General features: G+C 42.4%; 1 protein-coding gene across 1 annotated transcript in view; it reads left to right on the plus strand.

Annotated features, from left to right (window-relative positions):
* The window catches only part of CDH8 (cadherin 8), a 372,134-nt gene that overhangs the window by 312,231 nt on the left and 34,012 nt on the right, over positions 1 to 25,891 (plus strand). The window contains exons 9-10 of the mRNA XM_083163864.1: positions 14,069 to 14,190; positions 17,695 to 17,812. Of these exons, the coding sequence (XP_083019990.1) occupies positions 14,069 to 14,190; positions 17,695 to 17,812 (240 nt within the window). The remainder of the gene's footprint in view (positions 1 to 14,068; positions 14,191 to 17,694; positions 17,813 to 25,891) is intronic.

Consider the following 25,891-nt stretch of genomic DNA (forward strand, 5'->3'; position numbering starts at 1 on the left):
GCACAGTCTGAATGTGGACAGTGCCAGTCCTCTGAATTAAAGAACTGCCCTGTCCTAATTTGAGTCTATACCACAGCAATAACAACAAGCCTCTGTGCTGCATTGGGGTCATCTGCTACACCAGTTATCTAAGAAATACCCTCAGCCCCTAATCTGTGTACCTGTTGCCTCACTCTATCAGTAACAACACAGACACGAGGCTCCATCTAGTGGCACAATTGACAACCTACAGCCTCATACTCTTCCCAGCACTCAAAGATTTGCATAGTAATCCTCTGAAAGGATTCAAATCCTCCTAAACCCGCCTGCACTATTAAAAACCAGAGAGCAGAGCCTTTCTAATCAGTCATCTAACAAGCCGGCTTAATGACAACCTAAATCCCACCCTTCACCTCCCCTGGGTGCCTCTTTTTACTCCCCCCTCGTCCCCGGACTCACCAATTGCTGAGCCCTCTACACTCTGACCCCCCGCTCCCCCCCACAAGAATACTCTGCCGAAGACCCACTTAAACTCTCTCAGCCCCCGGGGTCCCCCTCTCATGCGGAGATCGGCCGCTAAAACACCCAAGAAAGGAGGCCCAGATATCTCCCAACACTTCACCAGAGCCAATAAAGCGCACCAACGTGAAGACTCCCCCCCTCCCAGTAACATAACCATGGATAAGAAGCGTCCCTCCTCCCCCTCTCCCTCCACCAAGGAAGACATCCTAGCTCTCCGATCCCTCATCACCGACTTCAAAGATTCACTTGAAGCCAAGTTGGACAAGGCAGTTGCCTCCATCAAATCAGACATTTCCTCTCTAGCCGCAAGAACCACCAAGCTTGAGTCTCGTCAAGACGGCCTCCAAAAGTCCATCAACGACACGAGCAGGGATCTTGACCACATCATCTCTGAACTCACCGACCTCCGCACCAAAAACGAGGACCTTGAAAACAGGGAGCGTAGAAATAATATCCGCATACGAAACATCCCCGAATCCATCACACAGGAAGCCCTGGAGCCTTATCTCCACAAACTCTTCTCCTTCTTATCCCCGGAAATTGGGCCCCGGAAAATTCAACTGGAGAGAGCACACCGCGCCCTCCGTCCAAAACCCCGAGACAGCGACCCACCTCGGGATGTTGTCATCCGTTTCTTAAGCTTCAAGGATAAAGAACTCATCCTTTCAACAACCAGAGGGCGAAACTCGGTAATCTTCGAGTCCTCCAAACTTCAGTTCTACCAGGACCTCTCGCCTCTTACGCTCGCCAAAAGGAGAGACTTCCGAGACCTCACAATAGCCCTCCGTGATAAAGGTATCCGCTACCGATGGGGCTTCCCCTTTAAACTCATCGTAGACCTCAACGGTAAGACTGTTCTGATCAGAGACATGCGTGAATGTAAAGACCTGCTCTCTCATCTGGAAGAATCCAACCCCTCCCCTGACGGAGCTTTACCCCCCCGCTAAACTTAACTTCCCCCCACAAACCCACTCAGGACTCTACTTCTGGGACTCAGCTACTCCTGCTTAAACACTTGTGCTCCCTACATATATCGTGACTTTGTCTAGTATGTACCCCCACTCTGCCCAGAAATTCTTTCTTTTTTTTTTTTGTTTTGTTTTTTCTTACGAGTTCCTCTGTTATACTGTTATTTTTTACAGTTGTTCCTGTTCTCTTAATTTCTCCAGGAGACAGACCAGAGATGCGGCGTGGCCTGGGGCGGTTCCGCGGAGTCATTGATAGCTGGACCCAACAAAGCTTACTCACCTAACCAGGTAGCCTACTTAGGCCTCATTGGGCCCCGCGGGCCGCCTCTACGCCTCGCCCCCCGCTCTGGGCCTCCACCAGCATATAATGTCTTTTCTCAACAACTAATGTTTTCAATGTTAAATGACGTATTTGTTTGATGTTTTACAACGTTTATTACTCCCTGCACCCAGGGGCTGTGATCCCCTCTCCACACGCCCTCCTAATCTCTCCCCCATATCCTACCCCACCCACCCCTCCCTGAGGTGACTCCACACACTAGGCTCTCACCTCCTCGGACTTCCAAGTCCCAACCACTGAGTACATCCTCCCATTGTTGAGGATTCGTGCCCAGCCCCAACTCCTCCCCCCCCTGATCGCTACCCACTTCATTTCTCATTTCTCCGCATTCATCTTTCTACCCCTAGCTAACATCCATACCTCCCTCCCCTGACAACCTCAGCATCCCCCCCCCCCCACCTCCACCACCCCCTCCACAAACACTACGCCCTACCGGTTTCCTCCTACATTCCCCCTGCTCCCCTCCCTCCTACCACCTCCCCTAAACAACCATGCCACTCACAATAACCTCCATGAACGTAAAGGGACTAAACACCCCCCAAAAACGATCCCTCCTATTCCGCAACATCAAGTCCCTGAAGGCCGATGTTATCCTAGTCCAGGAAACGCACTTTAGAGACCCCGGTCACCCTACCCTACGATCCAGACACTTCTCCACTGTGTTATACTCATCTAGTGCGACCAAACACAATGGCGTAGCCATTCTAATTCACAACAAACTCCCCTTCTCGCTAAACTCCGTGTTTAAAGACACAGATGGCAGATACATTATCGCGACTGGTCGGCTGGGCCCCACGGAAGTCACCTTCGCCAACGTATATGCCCCCAACACTGGTCAACAGCATTTTTTTAAAAAATTCTTTAACGTTTTACACAAAAAAAAAGTGGGCCAATTATTCCTAGGCGGGGACTTCAACTGTGTCATGGACCCAAGCCTCGACAAAACTCGCATCCATCCCCCCCCTAGGCCGGACCCACTAGCTCGTGCTCTAACAAAACATATTACGGAAATAAACCTTGTTGACACCTGGCGTGCAGTGAACCCCTCTGCCAGGGACTTCACCTTCTTCTCTCCTCCCCATCTTACACACTCACGTATTGATTTTATCTTCTGCTGCCCCTCAGCATCTACCCATTTAATAGACTCCTCTATCATCCCCAACTCCTGGTCAGATCATTCCTTTCTCTCCTCTTCCTTTAACATCCTGGACTCCCCGACATCCAAGCCATCCTGGCGTTTAAACGAAACTCTTCTAAAAATCCCGCTATTCCAATCCAAGATTAAAGAAGCCATGCTAGATTATTTCTCCCTCAACAATACCGACCTGGGATGTACTCCATTAATCTGGGAAGCACACAAGTCGGTAATACGGGGTCACATTATCAGCTACGCCTCCCACAGAAACAAAGATCAAAAACAAAAATTTCAATCACTCCTGGATCAAGTCGCCCTCCTCGACTCCCAACACAAGCGTTCCCCGACCAATGATAACTATAGGCGCCTCACCGAGGCAAAATCTACCCTCAACGCAATTCTGTCAGAGAAAATAGACAAATCACTCCGCTGGACAAACCAGCGCTTTTATGAGAAAAGCAATAAGGCTGACGCTCTACTTTCCAATCAACTGAAAAACCGTAAAGCCCGATCGGCTATCCCAGCCCTTAAAAACTCTCTGGGCAATACGTGCTATCACCCCTCCGAAATCAATGCTGTATTTAAGGAATTCTACAAACAACTATACAACTCCCCCACACACGCCCCAACCTCCCCCATGTCCACATCATCCCCTGATTACCTGGCCACATGCCCTCTCCCCGAAATAGATTCTAACACCTCTGCTAAACTTTGCTGCCCCATCTCCTCAGAAGAAATCACGACAGCCCTCAAGTCCCAAAAACCCTCTAAAGCCCCAGGCCCCGACGGATTCCCCTTTTCGTACTATAAAACTTTCCAACAAACCCTCATCCCCCACCTCACCTCCACCTTTAACCGCATTCTAAATGGAGAATACTTCCACCCCGACACTACAAGAGCCGTGATCACCGTCATACCGAAGCCAGGTAAAGATCCCCAGATGGCCTCGAGTTACCGCCCTATCTCCTTACTAAACACGGACCTGAAACTCTTCGCCAAAATACTCGCTAACAGACTCAACCCCCTCCTCCCATCCCTCATACACCCTGACCAAGTGGGCTTCGTCCCAACACGGCAAGCCCTTGACAACACCAGAAGAACCATAAACCTGATCCACCATGTCAACACTTTAAAACTCCCTTCCATACTACTGGCTCTTGACGCTGAAAAGGCCTTTGATCGGGTCTCCTGGTCTTTCCTAACTCACACTCTCCAAAGGTTTGGGTTCCAGGGACAATTCTTACAAGCCATCCAAGCTCTATACCATAACCCTTCCACATCAGTCTCTGCGGGGGGCATAACCTCGGACTCTTTTAGTATCTCTAACGGGACAAGGCAGGGTTGCCCACTCTCCCCACTCATCTTTGCCCTAATCATAGAACCCCTAGCCAGCAGAATTAGATCCAATCCCGACATCTGGGGAATTACAATTGGGAACTCCTCTTACACAATCTCTCTCTTTGCAGATGACGTCCTCCTATCCCTAACCAATCCCTCTATATCTCTCCCCAACCTCTTCCAAGAACTCTCCCTTTACGGCCACTTTTCAGGGTATAAAATCAACCATGATAAATCCGAGGCACTCCCCCTCCACATCCCTAAACCCGCCCTTGATCTTCTTAAAGCCAACTTCACCTTCTCCTGGCGTAGAGACTCTATAAAATATCTGGGTATTCACCTGTCAAAATCCTACAACAGTTTATATAAGTTCAATTATCCCCCCCTCCTCCGAACCATTTCACAAGACCTCTCTCGGTGGGGAAAACTCTTCATATCATGGACAGGACGCATAAATGCTATTAAGATGACTGTACTCCCAAAACTCCTTTACCTCTTTCAGACTCTCCCCATCGCTGTCCCCAGGAGAACCCTCGCCACCCTTCAGACATCCCTCTGTAAATTCATTTGGAACCACAAAAAACCCCGTATTCGCCGCAACATTCTCTCCAAGCCCCCAGCATTAGGAGGCCTAGGCCTCCCCCTCCTCTCCAAATACTATCACGCCTCCAAACTCAGCCAACTTGTCGCCTGGCACTCTCCCCGGGATGTTAAAAGATGGGTAGACTTAGAAACAGACCTTTCAAAACTGCTTTCCGTTTCCTCTCTCCCTTGGATCCCGCGCCACCTGAGACCCCCAACAGCCCTGGCCATACCCACAATTTCCCTCACTCTCTCTGTCTGGGATTCCCTAACCACTAAGCTCCCACTCACCTCATATCCTTCCCCACTGACACCTCTCTGGCAACACCCATCATTCCCCCCCGGCCAATCCCTCCACATGGCCTCTACATGGTCCTCAGCTGGAATAACACGCTTTAGTCATCTACACGACGGGAACACCCTGCTCTCCTTCGCTAATTTACAGGATAAACACCACCTCCCTCACTCCCTCTTCTATCAGTTCCTCCAAATCCGGAGCTTCATCTCGTCCTCACTATCCAAGACATGCCCCCTTAGAAACCTCACTCCCATGGAATATCTATGTGCCCATAGACCTATGGATAAAGGCATCATCTCCCACCTTTACCACTCAGTCCTCACACCAGACAGCCCCTCATTAGAACCGCACGAAAAAGCCTGGGATTTAGACCTGGAATCCCCTCTGGGGGAGGACTCCTGGAAATCGATCAGACTAAACATCTCTAAATGCTCCATTAGTGTAGCTATTAGAGAAACCTCCTACAAAATCTACACCAGGTGGTATCTGGTCCCAACACGCCTACACACCATCTACCCATCCGTTCCCAACTCATGTTGGCGCCAATGCGGCTGTGAAGGCACATTCTTTCACATATGGTGGACCTGCCCACGCATCTTGCCTTTCTGGTCCATGGTCCAGTCCGTCATAAACTCAACCTTGCCAGCATGTCCCCCTCTTTCCCCTGCCACGATGCTCCTGTGTGCCCCGGCCGACCAGTTGCCCCCCCTCGCAAATAAATTGATTCTCCACATCACCTGTGCCGCCAAGCTACAAATCGCTAAGGCTTGGAAAAACCCTGCCCCCCCAACGTATCAAGAATTACTAAACCGAATCTGGTACGTCGCCAAAATGGAATACACAACCAGCCTCCAAAACAACACAGTGGAGAAGTTCCACAAAGTTTGGGACCCATGGTACACAGCCAGGGGTATCCCTCTACCGGGCCTCGCTTAAAACTACCCACTCTCGCCCCCCCCTCAAACACATCCTCCTCCCGGACCTCCCCTACCCTTTAGTGTCCCAACATGCATCAGCCTGTTCTTACTCTGAGCCTTCCACTCACTTCCCCCACTCACCCCACCCCCCTATTCCCCTTCCTGTCCACCCCCCCCCCACTCCTCCACCAACCGTACATGGAGCCTACTCTATGCCTAACCCCCCCCCATTACCCCCCCCCACCAACGCACCCCCTCCCTCCCCTCACTTAGTTCTTAATTGTATCTTTATTTACAATAATCTGTTTCTTAGGACCCCTTCGCAAACCGATCTGTTTCTTCACCTCTTATTAAGCACCTGGTCCTAAGCTAAATCAGTTTCCATTGCTGACTACCCTTGTAATTCTACCTGTTATTGTCTATATTCCCTCAATAAAATTATTTGAACATAAAAAAAAAAAAAAACTATAAATACATTGGTTATCTCAACAAAACCTCTTGCTCGGGGAAAAAGCCATATAAAAAGTATTGTGTAAGAAGGCTCCGTGTCATTTTAAATAGTTTACTTTGTATTATAGCAGAAATGATTCCAAAGAGAATTCAGAAGACGATTGCGCACAAGTACAGCATTTATGTATTAACCCTTTGAATGCCAAGATCTCTGTGAGCGATTTTCAAAACGTTAGCTAAACATGCCGGCGTCGCTCACATTTGTTATATAAATTCAAATAAAAAAATGTTGCGTAAAAAAAAGATTGTCTTTCCTATATAAGTTAACATTACAGGTCATTATGATGAATTAAAAATGTTTGCTTGGCAATTTTCACACCAATTTTGACAAATTCACTGCCACTCAAATGGTTAATATGTATTTCTTTTAATTCATTAAAGTAAGGCGCCTCTCTATAAACTGATTTTTTTTTGGAATATAATGGCTGCGTCTGTATTTAAGACACATGTAATATCTAGGAACGTGATCATGAATGAAATTTACTGTAGATCAACTGACGGCACGTTACATAATCAAGATCTGGTCTACAGTGCTTCGTCCATGCAGCCTTGGTAATTTGGGGGTGATGCATAATAACTCAAGGGGAAAAGGCAAAGAAGTGAAACCGCTTTGGGAAACATTCTTTTTTTTTTTTTAAATAAATACTTCTTTAACCCTTTGAGTGCCAATTCAATTTGACAAAATGGGTGTAAAAATCCCCGTACTTGCGTGGGTTTCCTCCGGGTACTCTGGTTTCCTCCCATAATCCAAAATATATACTGGTAGGTTATTTGGCTCCCAACAAAATTAATCTGAGAATGAATGTGTGTGCATGTACATGTGGTAGGGAATATAGATTGTAAGCTCCACTGGGGCAGGGACTGATCGTAGAAAAAAGAGAAATTCTTCCCTATGTAGTATCATATTTGACCCAACAAGAATATAAGCCTATTTGAAATATCATCTACCTGTAAAGGACATACAGTATTGGAAAGAATGAAATTATATTATTAACTAAGAACCTCTTGATTTCCTCCTCGTCCAATACTTGTACTAGCCTTTTATCTCTCGGCTTGTATTATTTTTAGAGATGAACGGTTTTGGATTTACTCACCCAAAGTAGCATAAGTTCAGATTTAGCTTATTGGCTATCCAAAATATGTAAGAACAGATAGCAAATAAGATGCTGTTTTTGAGATCCAAGTAAAACCATACCAATCATAATGAATTATTTAATAAAAATAGGTACATTACAGTAGCCACACACAGTGACTCTATTTGCAGTGTAGATGACTGGCAGGGACAGTTTGGGGGAGGAGTTGGAGACTGGGAGGAAAAAACTAAGGTGTCGGCATTTTGGGGTGTGTCACACTGTGCATCTGTAAACCCATAAGCACTAAAAACGACAGTACAGATGGCCACACTGCAAGACCTAAAGGGTACTCACAAGGCAGGTTATCAAAGGATCTGTGATGGGTTTTTGTACGCAGTTGCTTGAATTTGTGAAGACTACGATACAAATGTCTGCGACATATTGTGTGCATATTTTTACACATTCGCAGAGGCGGTGTCAGCATAGATCTACGAATCAGGTCCAGAGGAGTCACCAGATATGAGGACACCCTGCCGCAAAACTTCTACAACTTGCCGCACTTGGGGCGTGGTCACCCAAAAAGGGCCATGTCCTAATTGAAAGGGTAGTGGTCTTGAAGTGATGCTTGCTGCCACAGCAGACTGGGACAGATGTGTCTGCAGTGCTGGCTCTTTAGCAGTGACAGGCGTGTAGTGCTGCTGTAGAGCAAGGGCATAACTACCATAGGTGCAGGGGGTGCAGCTGCTTTGGGGCCCAGAGCTGAGAGGGGCCCACTTTGCCTGTCAATATATCATGTGTTGTATCCATTTTTCAGCATCAGGTGATAAATGGGGGTACTTACAATATTTTGCTATGGGGCCCACATGTATCTAGTTACGCCACTGCTGTAGAGTATCACACTGCTGCTGTATTAGAGCTGGCACTGTGGTTTCACGACTTTTTTTTATGGCGGGACCAAAGTGCGGGCCACACCTGGCTAGTAACATCACTGATAAGGCCCACAGTAGCTGAACTAATAAGCTCACTGAGATTACAACCTTGATGCGCACCCAAGTGTCATCAGCTGTCAAGAACAGTTAGCTTGAGTTCATTTGGAGGCCTAAGCTAAGTGGATGGGTGTAATGTGAAGGACAGCGACACCCACGGATGATTTGTGTGGGATTTAAATTCTATTGTTATACAGAAGTTTTCTATTCATCCTTAACATTTCGAAGGTTAAACAGGCATTCAAATTTTACCAGCGAGCTGAGCCTGCAGCCCGTAGCACAGCAGTCAAAATGATTCATATTACCTTCTTTGTGTCCTACAGTACAACTATCAGATAAGGCATTTGTTTTAAACATAATATTATTCCAAATTCATCTTTGTTGTTGCATTATATGAAAGTCAGCCTTGTAAGGTCCATTCTCTACATCATAAAAATGATGAACTATACCTTGTCATACGTGCAAAGTTATCATAGTTGAGTATACTGTATAATTAATGACAATACTAGCAATAATAGGTTGTGATGCATTTTCTTTACTATTGATGGTTATGATTGGTAGACATTATCAGGAGAAAACTGTGACCTTGACTTCATTGATTTGCAGTTACTTAATAAATGTTCTCTGGTCTCTTTCGTTAATATATACTTTTATCATGCTTTACAGTAAGTGAATTCCTATTCAATTTAAAAAAAGAAAAATGGTGAAAACATTTTTAAACCATCTGTAAAATAATGAGTGAAGGTCACATTTAGCGCTAGAAGAGTTATTGTGATAAGTATGGAGAATAATATATTGATATGCTTTAGAGGAGGATAAAATTGTCTTCTTTGTCCAAGGATGTTAGATTAGCTCCGTTGGCTTAGAAAGTAATTCAAAAGCTCAGTGTATACTTCCATATTTTTATGAAAGACCATTCTGAAGGCTTGCACTAATAAATTAATCTATTGACATAATGTATTCCATGGAAGACTTTGCTGTATATATTAACATATATATATATATATATATATATATATATATATATATATATATATATATATATATTACAATACTGAATTAACAATCAGGGCAATGATTTAAAAACAGAAAATTATTCTATATCTTATATTCATAAAACTACCTGCACCTGACGAGTGCAGCCTTCAGCTGTAGATATTGATATATATAAAGAAAAAACAGGAACCCCAACCGCGCACACCTATAGGGTTGCAGCACTTCTGAAGGTCCCCTGTTAGACAGGACCTGAACTTTTAGAGATAGAGAAAATGTGTGGTTCAGAGTGCGCTACCAGAGATTAATCCACAATTGTAAAAGACATATAGTAAAATTTTATAACAAAATGCCAACATTGGGCAGCATAAAATACATAAAAACTTTTACAGCGTATGTTTGTTAATTTCGTAAATTGGTGATATTTCTGTGATGAAACAAAGGCCTTTGTTTCATCACAGAAATATCACAGAAATATCACCAATTTACGAAATTAACAAACATACGCTGTAAAAGTTTTTATGTATTATATGCTGCCCAATGTTGGCATTTTGTTATAAAATTTTACTATATGTCTTTTACAATTGTGGATTAATCTCTGGTAGCGCACTCTGAACCACACATTTTCTCTATTGATATATATATATATATATATATATATATATATATATATATATATATACAAAGAATAGAGCACACACAGACGTATACCTCCACCACTTAAATGGGAGTTATTTCTGAACAGAACAATATTACACAATTTATTTCCATATAACGTATTTATTAAAACAAAAAATAAAACAAATGCATTTATCCTAACACTCCATTTAACAGTCAGTGTTTGCTGAAATGATAGCCTGGAAACCCAACGTGTTTCATCATGGGGGCGTAAGTTCCAATATCATCATAATAATGATATGGAAGTATTTGAATATTAAATAGGTCCTTTTTTTAGACACTTAGGAGTTTAAAAGAACCAAAATGAACTTGGTGTAGCGTGGATTTTATAAAATCAGTCTGCAGTAGGGGACAGGATGGCTCCAACCACCCTCAACTCCAACTTGCCTCCGGGGCAACTGAGATGAACGCACACCTCTGTAGAAGTACAATAATGGAAAACTAAAGAGGGATCAGAAAATGAGAAAGACATAATACTGGGTTGGAGTCCAGTATGAAAGACTATAGAAAGGCATTCTTTACATGGAAGTACTGTTTATAGAAGACTGTATAAATAATTTTTTTCCAACATTGGATAAAGTGAGTTTCTGTGTCGCCTTGCCTTTCTACATTGTATTGTGTTTTCGCATTATGATAATTTTGCAAGAACTGAGATGATGTTGAGCGAGTCATTATGGGAATGGACAATCCTACAATCCTAATTTAGCACCATAAAACTAATCTCTAGTAAAGAGGTACCATCATGTAAATGCTTTAAAATAACTTGTATCTTATCAGTACAACAAGAACGGATGGAACACGGTATGCCAGGGGAGGAATGTGATAGTGTAATGGACCAAGTTAGTCGTTTACATGACTCAAACTCAAGTTATGCTTCATATGCCTCATAAATCAAAACATAGATCCATTTTAGTCATTACTATTGACATTTTGTTTCTTTTATTATGGAAAAGAAAGTCTCTAACATATTTTGTTCTGAGACGCTATTCATTTTGCGAGCAGACCTTGGATCTAATCATTGAATGAATCATGACTAAGATCACAAATGGTCCGAGTCACTCGTCTCTATTTTAGAAGAGTATGTCAGAGAAAATTGCATTCAAAGAATAGATTGATAAAAAGCTATTTCAGGGAATAAATCTCCAAAATGCCAAGTTGTTTGCATTTATTTAGCTGAAAAAAAGACAAATATTAATCATGACAAATAGCATAGTGTACACTTATTACGTCTTTTTTATGGTATTACTATGCACTTGTTGTTAGAAGTATTTATGGTACTTGTTTCCTAGCACGGCCACACCGATTTCCAATAGGGGTGGTCGTGTCGGAAATATCGGGTCGGTCGCATCGCATGCGACCGACCCGATTTTTTTATTTAATCAAATGTGAATAGGGTCCCTGGGACCCGATTTTACATTGGATTCAATGTAAAATATTCCCTAGACCCCCAATTTTATACCGTAAACCCCACCCCACGATTGACACCAACCCGAAGCGTGGCGAGCGCAGCGAGCCCGTGAGGGGCGGCGGTGCGCGTCCTCCGACCTTTTCATTCCCCTACTATCCACGTCGGCGTGGAGTTGAGAATATAAAGTGAGCGAGCCCAGTGAAGTTATACGCGTCCCCTCGTGGGGCTCTCTACGCTCGCCACGCTTCGGGCTCGCTGCGCTCCCCACGCTTCGGGTTCACGTCAATTGTGGGGTGACGACGGGGCCATATATAATGTGAAATGGGTCATATTGGCCCATTTCACATTTTTTGCTATGTGAGATGGACTTAATCAAGTCCATCTCATCTTGTGCCATTATAATGGCACAAGACCGACGCGATGCTCCCGATTTCAATGTTAAAAAATATTTTACCATTGAAGCCTATGGCAAAATCGGGGGCATCGCGTCGGTCGCATCAGGGCCAATGTTAATGGTCCCGACCGACGCGATGCCCGCGATTTTTCCTTTGCCGGCAAAATAGACCTGATTTCAAAGGAAATCGGGTCCATCGTGGGCATCGTGTACCTTAACTTAAAGGTACACGATGCCCGCGATTGTGGCCGTGCTAGGAAACAAGTACCGTATTTATACATGTGTTGATCGGTATAAACTTGCTGGGAACTCTTAAGTTGCCTATCTAAGGCTGCCTATTCACTGCCACTGTGCTAGTATTCTGGTAGTCTACAGATTACTGTATATCCAATTTACTGCCACCACAATTCCCCTTTGTGGAGACAAAGGATCAATACATTTATGAGATGGAGGATGTAACCATGCCTCCTCCTGTGGCCATGGTCCCCACAGCACCTAGACTCCACACCACTGGCTATGTGAGCACACCTGTTACAGTCCAGTTACTGATCTTCCTCCATACAGAAAGTGGAGACACAATCAAAATATAAACAACTCTCCATAACCAACACTTGTGAACACTCAGTTCTAGACCTTGCACAGTGTGAGAACACATAAGCTACGCTCCACACAGACTTACATTCCGCCCAGACTCCTTTTGTTGACATTTCTTTTGCATCATCCAAATTAATGTTAATGGAAAATCCTTTTGTCTCCTAAAGAAAAATAATACATTTATGAATGAATAGGCAAAAAAAAAAAAAAAAAAAACATGTAGTAGGCTAGGCTTTGATGTCAAATTTGAATTTCTTCTGTCATGGACAATCCCATCTGAAATGACACTTGCTCCCTGAATCCCTACTATAACTGTTTTCTAAAATCGGGTGTCGGGTTGATCACTGTTTCATTCACTGTCCTGTACCGAACGGCAAGACGGGTGAACAGCGGAAGTGGTACACCTTTGAAGCACAGATTGAATAACCCTTCTAAATCATGTAAATTGCTTCATTTTTGCCCTGCCCCTGCCAATTCCATCCTGTCCAGTTCCGTAATGTGTGGGCAGGATGCAAGAGATCTGCGTGCTCTTCCAAAGGAATGAAGGCATACCCCCAAAAAATTGAAGCATCCCGCAACAATAGCCAAGTATGCTTTGCATTCAATCATCACGTTCAATCTGCACAATACATTTTAGAGGCGATACGTTCACAAAACCTTCATATTTATTTATTTTTTTCAAGTCTATTAAGTCTGTCAGGTATAAGACCACACTTTTTATTTGTTTGCTTTATTTTAGTAACTGCAGCATTGCTACCTAACCATGAAACTGCCATATTAAATCAACTCTATAGGAGAATTGACGTGCTTAAATAGACAATAAAGGGTTTAAAAACATCAATTTAGTAGTTGCCAGTGTTGCGTTGCATTATTGTCAATAATAAAATGGAAAAACAACTTCTCATCACTCATTAAAAATCTTTAGTAAACAGCTACCCATAATGCTCTTTGCTATGCTAATATAATATACAGTATGTTCAGTCAAAACAACTAATCAAATTGAATTTGTGCAACGTGCCAAAAATAAACAAAAAAAGATTCAATTTTTTTTTAAAGCATATTGGATGCATAATGAATACTATCAGTAAAACAGAGTAAATATTATCACTATAGTCTTATTTGGTCCTCAAAGGTCTTCATCAACTGCAACCCAAATAAATGCTGCTTGCACTAAAGATTTATGCAGAGGATTGGAAATGTTGGCTCATTTCATTCCTTCGGTTTAACTCCAGATATTTAACAGCTAATGCAATTCAATTAAGTTCAAAATGTTTTATAAGTATCTGATTTAAATTGATATAGAATCACTGCCATCATTTAGAGTTTAACATGTTTTTTTTATTTTTATTTCAGGAAACCACAGCCAAATTTCAAGGGTGCAAGTTGCAATCAAGGTTCTTGATGTTAATGATAATGCTCCTGAATTTGCCACAGATTATGAAGCATTTTTGTGTGAAAATGGCAAACCTGGGCAAGTAAGTAAAGAAAATCCAAATCTAACATCCATGTGTTTCATTTGATTGTCCCTATTGTGCTAATTTTTCTATAAGTGTGAAACTTTAGATCATCTACACACAGTACATCTATTTGGCATATAATATTGTTATTCAATTTTATTCATAAGGCACCACAAGATATTGTCAGCGCCGTACATATAGCACACTTTAGAACAATACAGGGTGCATAGAACTAAACATAAAAGTAAAATAAAAATGCAGTTTTTTTTGCATACTCCCAGGTACTAGTAGTTTCACATACCTCCCAAGTGTCCCCATTTATGCAAGACAGTCCTGTTTTTTTGGGACTGTCCCACCACTCCCCCTTGCCCCCAATGGGGTTGACAGTTGAGAGCTACCCCCCCCCCCGTCCCCCCACACTAGCAGGGCAGCGGGGAATAGACATTGTGCACATTTTATTCAGGGAAACAGAGGGGCTAGGGGAACGGCCAGCAGCTCACACAACGCTGGCCATGCCCCCATAGGGACAAAAAACACACGTTTTTCAACACACTGCGGCCGTTTTCACTGACACGCCCCCTTTCCAACATTTGACAGCCTGAACATTCAATACTGGCTGTAGAGTTTCTATTGAGCTGAGCGAAAAAAGCCCTGGATTTCATCTGTCAGGAGTCGGGACATTTCCGACAGTCATAATCCCAGATTGACTTCCGCCCTTAGTGTGTTGTTAGAGAGATCATACAGCGTTAAAAAATAATATGAGACATGTCGCACACAAACATTTCCAGTCCCCAGCTACTACTTATCTAACAAACTTACAAATGACATTTAGGGAGCTTTGACTACTTCATACCATTTAATGCCTACATATAGACAGCTGATAGTAATTTCCATTGAAATTCAAGGAAGGAAAAAAAATTCCATGTTAACTAGTATAAAATAGAATTTGTCAAGAGAAAATCAATAAACTCTTAGGTAGAGATGATGCTTTTAAAGGCCATAGAATGTTTCGTATATAAGCTTTCAGGCTACTTGCGCTACACAGAGTGGTCGTAAAAGCTTATTTAACCCATTACTTTCCGGTAGCATAACAAAGGATCCCAACAATACTCGGCTAATAACTTTGCCAGCTTCTTCTTCATTCACATATGTAATTTAACAGGGTATATATTTTTTTTATTTTATTCTTACTTACCTTCTATAAACTAACATAGCAGTGAACCTGTACTGGGAGAACATTCTGTGTGACTGTAATAATTATTACCCAAATTATTATTGGCTGCCGGTACAATTAAAGACCAATCACCTGTGTGCGTTTTGCTATTTTTTATTTACTCCGCTCATCTTTCCATTCATTTTATTCCCTGTGATTAAATGCTTTAAACTGGAGATGACATGCTGAATCTTCACATCCTCCATCCCTGAACTCATTTCTTGACGGTTTACATTTTTTATGAACTTGGTTGGTTGAGGTACCTTTTAGTGCACTGATGTAATACAGTGGGTTTATATTGTTGGCTCACAGAAGCTTTCAAAACACCCTTAGGCTTGTACTGCATGTGGTCAACCTAGAGGAAAAAGCAGGCAAGTTATGACAGTTTGAAAGGGCTGTAAATCATTGACATAGGAATAATGTATACCAGTTAAAAGGTATCTGCCTGAACACTGGACCCACATTCTATATATGCTCTGTCAAACATTTAGAATTAAATTCTCATCTTCCTCTGTAAAGAAACAGAAACATTATCCAGTAACATTGAGCCTAATTCAGAGATGTTCGCCAGACTGTGTTTGTTCGCAGCCTAGTGAACAGGCAAACGACACCCAACCGAATGCCCCCCCCCCCACATACACACACACACATGCCATGCAAATCCCCGCATTTGCATGCAAGGGAATGTGTATGTTTACATATCCCCTTGCATGTGACCGCACAGGTGAAAAATTCTTCGATGGTCGCTGACAACTGAATGATTTTGCAGATAAATGTCAGTCTAAACTGGGTTTGGTTGACTCACAAGGGTGTGAATTCGGATCCGAGCGAATCACCCAGTATAACCCCCCTTAGTGTGTGCATACTGTAAGTAGAGATGTGCAGGTTCTGATTTGGGGTGGGCGATGATGTTATTAGCCCCCTGATCACTCCCTTCCCTCCCCTCACAGTGCAAAGACTTCGGCGAGTGCGTTACTCGCCGAAGGCGTTCGCACAGGAGGTGTGCACATGCGCATATTCTCGCATGCACATGTGCAGACCACCACCCTTGAAAATGGGGCCGAATTGGGACCCTAACGAATGGGTTTTGAATTGGCCCATTATCCATTCTGATGTTATTGGATTCTAATGGGCATATTTAGATATATTTACTAAATGCAGGTTAAATCCATAGCAAATTGATGGAAATCAGTCTAAATCGATGTTGTATGTCCAGGCCTAAAACGCACATTTACTAACATTTAAAAATAAATATAAAAAGAATCATCCTTAAATTAGCAAACAGACCCTAAGAGTGGAGACAGACTTGGTCTGCTCTCTGGCTCTGGCATTCCAGACCAGAATGTTGGCAGGCATCCAACCTTGCGGCCATTGGGCGTGGGGCGGTGGTGCGGCCCATTAGCATATGGGAACGTTTTATGGGCGTTCCCATTAGAATGCTGGGTGTTCTCATGCTAATGGGCCAATGACACAGGTGCAGGGGGCGGCTAGCTGACATCACCCACTCTCTTCTGAACATGCACGCATATGTAAGGTTGCTCAGAGCATCGAATGATGTGGGTGTTACCCTGCAGGCTGCGAAGGGATGTTTATGTAAAACATCCCTTTGCAGCCATTGTGAACATACACGCCTTGCAAATGGTGGGCCGGCGTACTACCATTCGCAAGGCGGGTTTAGTTGACTCGCAAGGGTGTGAATTCAGATCTGAGCGAATCACCCAGTATAACTCCCTAAGTGTGTGCATACTGTAAGTACAGATGTGCAGGTTCTGATTTACTCTGATTTCAAAGCACGATCTTATTGGCTATCCCAAATCACATGACAGTTGTTGACAGTTGATAGCCAATAAGATCCTACTTTGAAATCAGAGTAAATCAGAACCTGCATATCTCTAACTGTAAGTGCACATTACAAGGGACATGGCCACTGGTAATGGTAGCGTGCCACGAGTCAGGGGTGCCTGGTCTTGTGGCATTCCCCCATTTTGCTGCAATACAAGCACTTCGCGTGGGGAGGTTTTTACATGAAGAGGCAGAAGGCTGATCTTCGGGCAAACATCCCAGCTCTCTCTCTGCCTGGACCAGCACCCTTGGCACCTGTGTACTGTAGCTGTAAATCCAAAGTTTACTTAGATATTACATTGACTTAATGTGATGTATTATACTGTTCTCTACACATTAAAACACACTTTATTTTATTAATGAATAGTAAGGATTTATCAGCCCTAATAGTTGCTCTATTGATGAACTAAAGTCTTATTTTTCAATATAAAGCAGTGAACCATTTTTTAAATTTTCAATCCATGCAGATTATTCAGACAGTCAGCGCTATTGACAAGGATGACCCAAGAAATGGACACTTCTTCTTTTACAGTCTTCTACCTGAAATGGTCAATAACCCAAACTTCACCATTAAAAATAACGAAGGTAATTATGTGAACTAATGAACAAGTCAATCATATGATAAAGTGAATGTACTAATTTGCCAAGCTGATATAGTAAACCACATTTCCTATCTATACATGGAGTGGTAAATCTAGACATTCTAGAAATGTCATTTAATATACAAAAACACATATTGAGACATAGCAGATATAGGAAATATTTTAACACATGTCAACTGTTAAGTCACATGACCCCACTTAAGAGTGGGGCTCTACATGCCATGAAATTAAGGGAATTCACAGGCAGATGTCACACACTGGACCTTATTCTGATTTGGAATACAGCAAAAAAAAAAACTAACCCAGCAACTAACTGCGCCATTTTGTGGGGTGTGTCCAAACTGAAATTTAAAGAGCAGTGCAAAAATAGTTTGTGGGCTACATGCCAAAGCAAATGGAGAAATAAAGTAGCGCTTACCAATGAGGGATAATCAAAGTAAAAAACATTTAATTGCATATGTAATAAACATAATTTCATAAACACATTAGAACAATAAAATGGTACCATAAAATATGGGGGGAAAATAAAACCTCTCAAATGGCCCTCTCAAGATGCCAGTAGATATTTTGAAGGGATGGATAGGATCCGCTCCTATTTATGCCGCCTGTATACAGTCCCGAATGGAACGATGGAGTCCTTTTGGACTGGGGATGTAAAGGGTTTTCCACTGGATTCGATCATACACAATAAATGATAGGTATAGTTACCACTGTGTGTCCCTTTGGAGATTTGTATCCATGTAGGACTGCTGTAGCGAGCTGTATTCTCCGTTTGCAGGGAGGAGGTAGGTGAAATTTCCTCCTAAGTAGGAATCACGATGGATGTGGAAAAACAAAGTGACAGTGTCCCGGACAAATAATTTTCCAGAAATGGGAAATGTAGACGGCTGGTTGGATCCTGGTGCATACAAGATGGCGATGGCAGTGAGGGGCTTTGAGAGGGAGCAGCTTCCAACGCGTTTCACTGCCTCTAGGGGCATATCCTTGAAAAAGCTGCCCCTAGAGGCAGTGAAACGCGTTGGAAGCTGCTCCCTCTCAAAGCCCCTCACTGCCATCGCCATCTTGTATGCACCAGGATCCAACCAGCCGTCTACATTTCCCATTTCTGGAAAATTATTTGTCCGGGACACTGTCACTTTGTTTTTCCACATCCATCGTGATTCCTACTTAGGAGGAAATTTCATCTACCTCCTCCCTGCAAACGGAGAATACAGCTCGCTACAGCAGTCCTACATGGATACAAATCTCCAAAGGGACACACAGTGGTAACTATACCTATCATTTATTGTGTACGATCGAATCCAGTGGAAAACCCTTTACATCCCCAGTCCAAAAGGACTCCATCGTTCCATTCGGGACTGTATACAGGCGGCATAAATAGGAGCGGATCCTATCCATCCCTTCAAAATATCTACTGGCATCTTGAGAGGGCCATTTGAGAGGTTTTATTTTCCCCCCATATTTTATGGTACCATTTTATTGTTCTAATGTGTTTATGAAATTATGTTTATTACATATGCAATTAAATGTTTTTTACTTTGATTATCCCTCATTGGTAAGCGCTACTTTATTTCTCCATTTGTCCTCTCTTTTTAGGGACCTACTCAGTCCCTTTAAGTAGCAGCTTTTTTGACACTCACCCCATATACAGCGCCCTCGGACTACCCTAGGGCAGTCCTTTCTTGTACATGCCAAAGCAGCCAGTATTTACCCCGCACAAAATAAATTATTAATGAACAGTATGTGTCCACCTTGCATTGCAACATGGTTTATTCCAGGTACAAAGGTACTGTACTTCCATTTTTGTTCTAATTTGTCATTGTTCTCATCACTGTAATTGCAGTAGTTACACCAAGCTACAGCTATATTAAAGTGTCTGCAGAGTTGGGAATTGTATGAATGTAGAGTAGTGTCATGAGGTTGGGAACAAGGTAAGGAGGGGGGAAGAAGAATGGTGTAGTCATTCAAAATTATAAGGACAATGTAATTTTCATTCATTTAATAATGTTTATAAAACTATAGTTAGTAATGGCAAAGAGCTCAAAACTACTCTTTGCATAGATAACGTGGTTGGGATAAGTTTAGTTGAATGCCTTCGAAAATTTTACTAAATATATTTTACTTCCTTGTACATATCATCGAAACACAATTATGGCAGATAGGAACCACTTGGCCCATGTAGCCTGCCCATGTACTGTACATACACCAACTTTTACAATAGGATTATTTTTATTGAGTGGCAATTAATCTACCAGTATATTTTTGAAATGTGGGAGGAAACTGTCACTTACAGGCCCACTGGTGCAGTCTGCGTGACCAATGGAGGTGGTTGGCATGATGTCCCTGTGTCTGTTCCTCACGTGGTTGCATGTCACTCGGTATTGTTTACAAACAGTCCTGACATGGGCGCAGACATGACACCTGTAATCAGATGACTGCTGCTGACCTATCGAGCAACCACAGTGAGCTCAGTGCCATCGGTACCCAGCCTGATACCACTCAGCACCATTCGTAACCAGTCCTGTAAATACCTGTATCATCGGTTTCCAGAATATCCACAGTAATTTCACATACATAACTTTCCTCTCCACTGCCTGAAAAAAGGGAGACACTGGTAGAGGGCCGTGACCTGCCCATCGGGCCCAGCAAAGCCCATAATCCCTTGTGGGACACACTGGTGAAAACCACTGGCGGGTTTGGACTCCGCGCTTCCACCAGAGTATTTGATAGCTCAAGTTACTGATATATTAATCAAATTGAGGACTTAAATTGAATATCATATGAAAAATAACTCACTACAGCAGCTATTATGTATGTGGAATTCTGTTGCCGTAATTTGAATATTGTTGTCAACTGTGCTCCGTAATATAAATTGGTATTGTTTTGTGGCCACACGCCTTCCCCAAGAAGCCACTCCTCTATATTTTTGGCTTAAGCATCCACCAGCAAAAACAAATCGGCACCTATGACTATGTGTGTGGATAGAAGTCTCCACTATCTAAGTTTATATAGTAGGAGTATAACGGAGGTCAAGTCAAATGCCAAATTATCCCTCTTAACAAGTCTAACTAGTCTTTGCTACTGCTGGTATACTTTTATGAAGCCAGTCAATTGCATCCTAAAGTTGGAAATAAATTGGTCCTCAGAGAGCCTCTTCATGAAATAAAAAGTGTAAAACACTGTGCAAAAACCGTAACAGTCAACAAAGTATTATGTGTCCTGCAGATGTGACGTACAGTGAGTGACTTCCTAATGTCTAATGCATTAGTGACCATCTCTAGCAGACAAGGTTGGGTAGTTACTATATAGTCTGAAAGGTCACCTCAAAGTTTTAGAGCATTCAAAGTGTTGTCTAAAGTTCATTTTTTTCAATAGGAATTGGCTATATAATTATATAGACAATTATCTAAAGTTCAAATTTTTCAAGACGAAAAGTCAAAGAGTGGCTTTCCCCTAACATTAAGCTTTAAACAATTAGCTTTAATAATGCACCGCAATGCTAATTGCCTTAATAGCAACTTTAGCACAATGCCAACATTTTCTGTGAATAGAATTAAGGCATCTGAAATAAAAAATCATCTGTTATGTGTTTAATTTACATTCGACATATTAACATTTACATGAGAATAAGCAGAAAAGTATTTTACATCTGATTACATTTTTTGAGATTTATTCTCGTTAAAATTTAATGGCCTTAAAACTACATTACAGCACTTAATATGCTTTTCCTAGTCAAAGACAAATGCTAACACTTGCAGCTTACACTGTAAGCAATTTACAGGTCATTGAGTTCGAAATGGCAACAGCCAAATTTACCTGATTGTCAATGTCATTTATTAATAATTTGTTAATACCTTTTTTATAAATTTTATTGCACTAACCGATTATATATTTTGTTCTATATACTGTAAAGATATTCTACTGTATCGAAGAAGCATAGTGCTCAATATATTGTTGTTGATGGGAAAAGGTAGGAAAAATAGGTGTGCCAACACAAAATGGTCACCATTTTGTGTTGGTACACCTGTTTTTCCATATTATGAACCAAATCAATGTGGGAGATAAACGAACAACCAATCAGCTGCTGTTATTTTTCAAACATTGCCTGTAGTTAGGAGCTGATACCTTATATCTCTCCAGTAAATGCTCTTGGGAGGCAATTCAATTATTCATGAATCCCCGATTTCCCATGTAAAGTGATGGAAGATTAGAGGGAACTTTCCAAATGTTTTTGCATGTCATGTCCCGGTTTAGCTGTGCAAAGCAACTAAACAAGTCTAAAGTAATGGGCTTAACGTGAAAAATGTGCTGTTTAGATACTCAGTCATCTTTTTGCACATTCCAGCTCGCCATCTCCTGTGGCAGTGATCTGAAATACCGCCAACGGTAGCTGTTCAAACACAATTAGAGCAACAGATGAATTGCTCAATTAGTCACCCAGCACTGATAGCCACTGGCACAAACAATGTAATACACCCATAAGGGCCCTACACACTGAGAAATTTGTGCCAGAGATGCATAATGGGTGATGAAGCATGAGAGATTTCCCTTAAACTGAATCTCTCAAATTTAAAATCTCTCACAGTAAGGCGACTTCCAGGGAATAAAAAAATTGTATTCAAATTTAAATAATGGGTTGAAATAAAGACTGGGGGAGTGTCATCTTAATTTGTCTATAATAGAAAAATAAATAATGTAAAAAACTGGCATGGGGTCCCCATAAGCATTACAAGCCCCAGGCTCTCTAAGCCTGTCTTGGTTTCTTGAATACCGGGGGGGGGGGATAAGGTCCCCCTATATTCAAGGAACCAGCACCAGTCCTTTTTCCCAAAATACGGGGGACAAAGGAACTGTATTAAATGCAAACATTTGTGTGCTTCAGCAATAAATAATGCAGTCTATCAACTGACAATGTCATGAATATTCTCATGTTCCTTGCTAGTATTTTCCACATGATTCATAGTATTCATAGGGAAGTATTCAATGAAAAAAAGTCTCTGTGCATGGCGAGAGATTTTTTCTCTCGCCATGCACTCTCCCTGTTCCGGAGCCTCCTGCTCCCACTATTCAATGTATTTAAGACTCTCCGCCACTCGCGGCGAGTCTTAACCCCTGCAGCGGACGAGCGTCCACGGCAGGGAGCTTTCAGGGAGCCGGGGGACGGAAGCAGCCAGAGAGATTAAAGTCTCCCTGGCTGCTCCAGAGGAATGTGGAGGGGAGGAGGGCTCCCCGGGACCCAGGCAGCACAGGCTGCCCCCCCCTATAGCCAGCGGGGGACCCAGTATTCACGGCACCCGATCGTGCATATTAACGATCGGGTGCAGTGAATATATGAATATCTAACGAGCGCTCCGGCCCCCTGCTGGCTGCACTGTGTAAAAAAAAAAAAAATATTTTTAATTAAATATATATTCATGTGCTATAAGCACATGAATAAAAATAACATGCCCCTTCACAGAAAAAAAACCCTGATTTTTTTTACACCAAAATTAAAAAAAAAACCTTTTAGTTTAAAAGTTCACATTCCAGCTCTCCATCAAAAGATGGAGAATTTCTACACTGAGAGAGACGGCGAAAATCACTTAGAAAGACGGCGAATATTTCACATTGAATAGGGTGGTTCACTTTTGGAGAGCAAAATGCTTCGTCCAAGGCGAAAAAAGCAAAAATTCTCCATAAAACACAGAGAATTTTTCTCATTGAATACTGCCCATATAATTAATGGTTACAATAAGGCCACAATATGAATTTATAATATGTTAGTCATTATGATCATTTTTATAATGTACAACTTTCCTGTTATTCCCTTTTACAACATGGGGTAAAATTATCATTTGCCAATTTTTTTTCACAGTGATTTTAAAATCACTTAAAATCATCAATGATTTTAAAACTCTAAGTTTCCAGATTTATTATCCAGCAGTTGGATAAAATGCAAATTTCTGGATGTGGTTATATGCGGTGGGATTGAAGACCCCAAATTGTCAGCAATTTAATCACACCAATAGTAATTGAGTTTTAAGAATCACAACTTTCTTAATTTAACCCATAGTTGACGATGCCAACTATCTCTTTTTTGCAGCAACCATCCATTCTATAAATGATTTATTCCTGTCTTCGTGTAGTGATCAATAGTCTTTTCTTTAAGCAGCGATCAATAGCCCATCTGCTATTGTTCACCATGTATTGATTACTGTACAGTGAAACTTCACTTATTCTCTATGCTTGATACAAATCTCATTCTACGAGATCAAAAAAAAGTATGTCCAACTTCCATCTATTATAGATGAGCAAATCAGATGCAGGTTCAGTTGCAATATAATCTATTGTTAACTGAAGAATCAAGAATCAACATCTCTGAGTGGTGATTCAGGCTGATCTGTACGGTCAATTAGGTTAGACAATTACAATTTGTCTTATCAACAGAAACAAAGTTGATTCTTGGTTGAGACTATTCAATTTGCGCAAGCCACAGGGAAGTTGGACATTTTCTTCAGTTAAAATGATAGTTTCTTACTTCAAGAATCTCCAGTGGGAATGATAAGGGTTGCTTTATAGGGGATGATTTGGTTTCAATGCATAAGAATGATCATGGAGATATTTATAAGATAATCTGTAGAGTGACAGACGAGAGCTGTTGCATACAGTGATTTTCAGGCCAGGAAATCTCAAGATGAAGCACTCTGGTGGGGTATCGTGAACCTGAAGGAGTGCTATTCTCCAGTCATACTGTCATGATCACATTGTCCAAGCGATGCATTATATATTAGATATATTTTATACATTAGATATTTAGATCAAACAAATATTTAATACCGAAACACTGTGACACTTCATAGATCATGTCCATAAAGCCTAGTCAATTTAGGTGACGCTATGACAGCATATCAATATGCTCCAATACATCAATAGGCTCCCCCTTAGCAACAGGGGATCATGGAAGTGTGTGCGTATGATCTACAAAAAAACAGCTTGTGACATCTAGTCAATGTATAAACACATCAATGCTCCACCAACTACTTGTGTGCACTTCATGGAAAGCACAAATACAATACATTTTCATATGCAAGTGTAATAGGTCATAGGGGACTATTGTTCATGAATTCTATTGGTCCCATGCAAATTAGGGATCCAATTAGCAATAGTTTGTTGTGGCAGAACCAGATCTGTCAACAATTCATTTAAAAGCTGCCCCACTAACCTAAACATCCAAACTTTTACCACTAATAAAAGCAAACTGGGTTCTGTCCCGGATCCGTTACATGAGATGCACAATCTCACATACACACTGTGAATGCTAGAGGAAGCGGAGGGACAGTGGTGTAACTAAAGGGCCGCAGCCCCCGCAGTGGCGGGGAGGCGCCAGGGGTCTGCGGGCACTGTTTTTTTCTTCGCCAGCTCCCCACTGCTTGTGGGTGCAGCGGGGAGCTGGCAGGGGGGTCCGTGCGGCGCGGGGGTACCTGTGGTCAGGGACTCGGGAGAGCCTGGAGGTCCCTGCGGCGCTGATTATGAGTTGCCGGGGTCCCTGCAGCGAAGTGGAAATACTGCGCTACCGCCGTGCTGCGGCGCGGAAAGCACTTCTAACTTTGAAAACACTGGCCGCGGCCGCACACTGATTGGCTGAGATTCAGCCAATCAGCATGCACCCAGTGTTTTCAGAGTCAGAAGTGCTTCCCGCGCCGCCGCACGGCGGTAGCGCAGTATTTCCACTTCGCTGCAGGGACCCCGGCAACTCATAATCAGCGCCGCAGGGACCTCCAGGCTCTCCCGAGTCCCTGACCACAGGTACCCCCGCGCCGCACGGACCAGCTCCCTGGGGGGGGGGGTCTTGTCTTTTAACGGGGGGGGGGGGGGCGCGACGATATTGTCCCGGCGTGGGGGAGCAAAATTTTATGTTTCGCCACTGCGGAGGGATGTACTGTACAGTGTTCTTCTTTACAATCCAGACTTCACTTCTATAGGAATGAGTGGGACACAGAAGGCGAATGCCACGTTTTCATTTCTGGAGCTTGGTGTATTGTTCTGATATGTATTATACACATTAAGTCTGTGCTGTAAGCGG

The sequence above is a fragment of the Crinia signifera genome, chromosome 11, assembly GCF_055691185.1.
Source record: "Crinia signifera chromosome 11, ASM5569118v1, whole genome shotgun sequence".
NCBI lineage: Eukaryota > Metazoa > Chordata > Amphibia > Anura > Myobatrachidae > Crinia > Crinia signifera.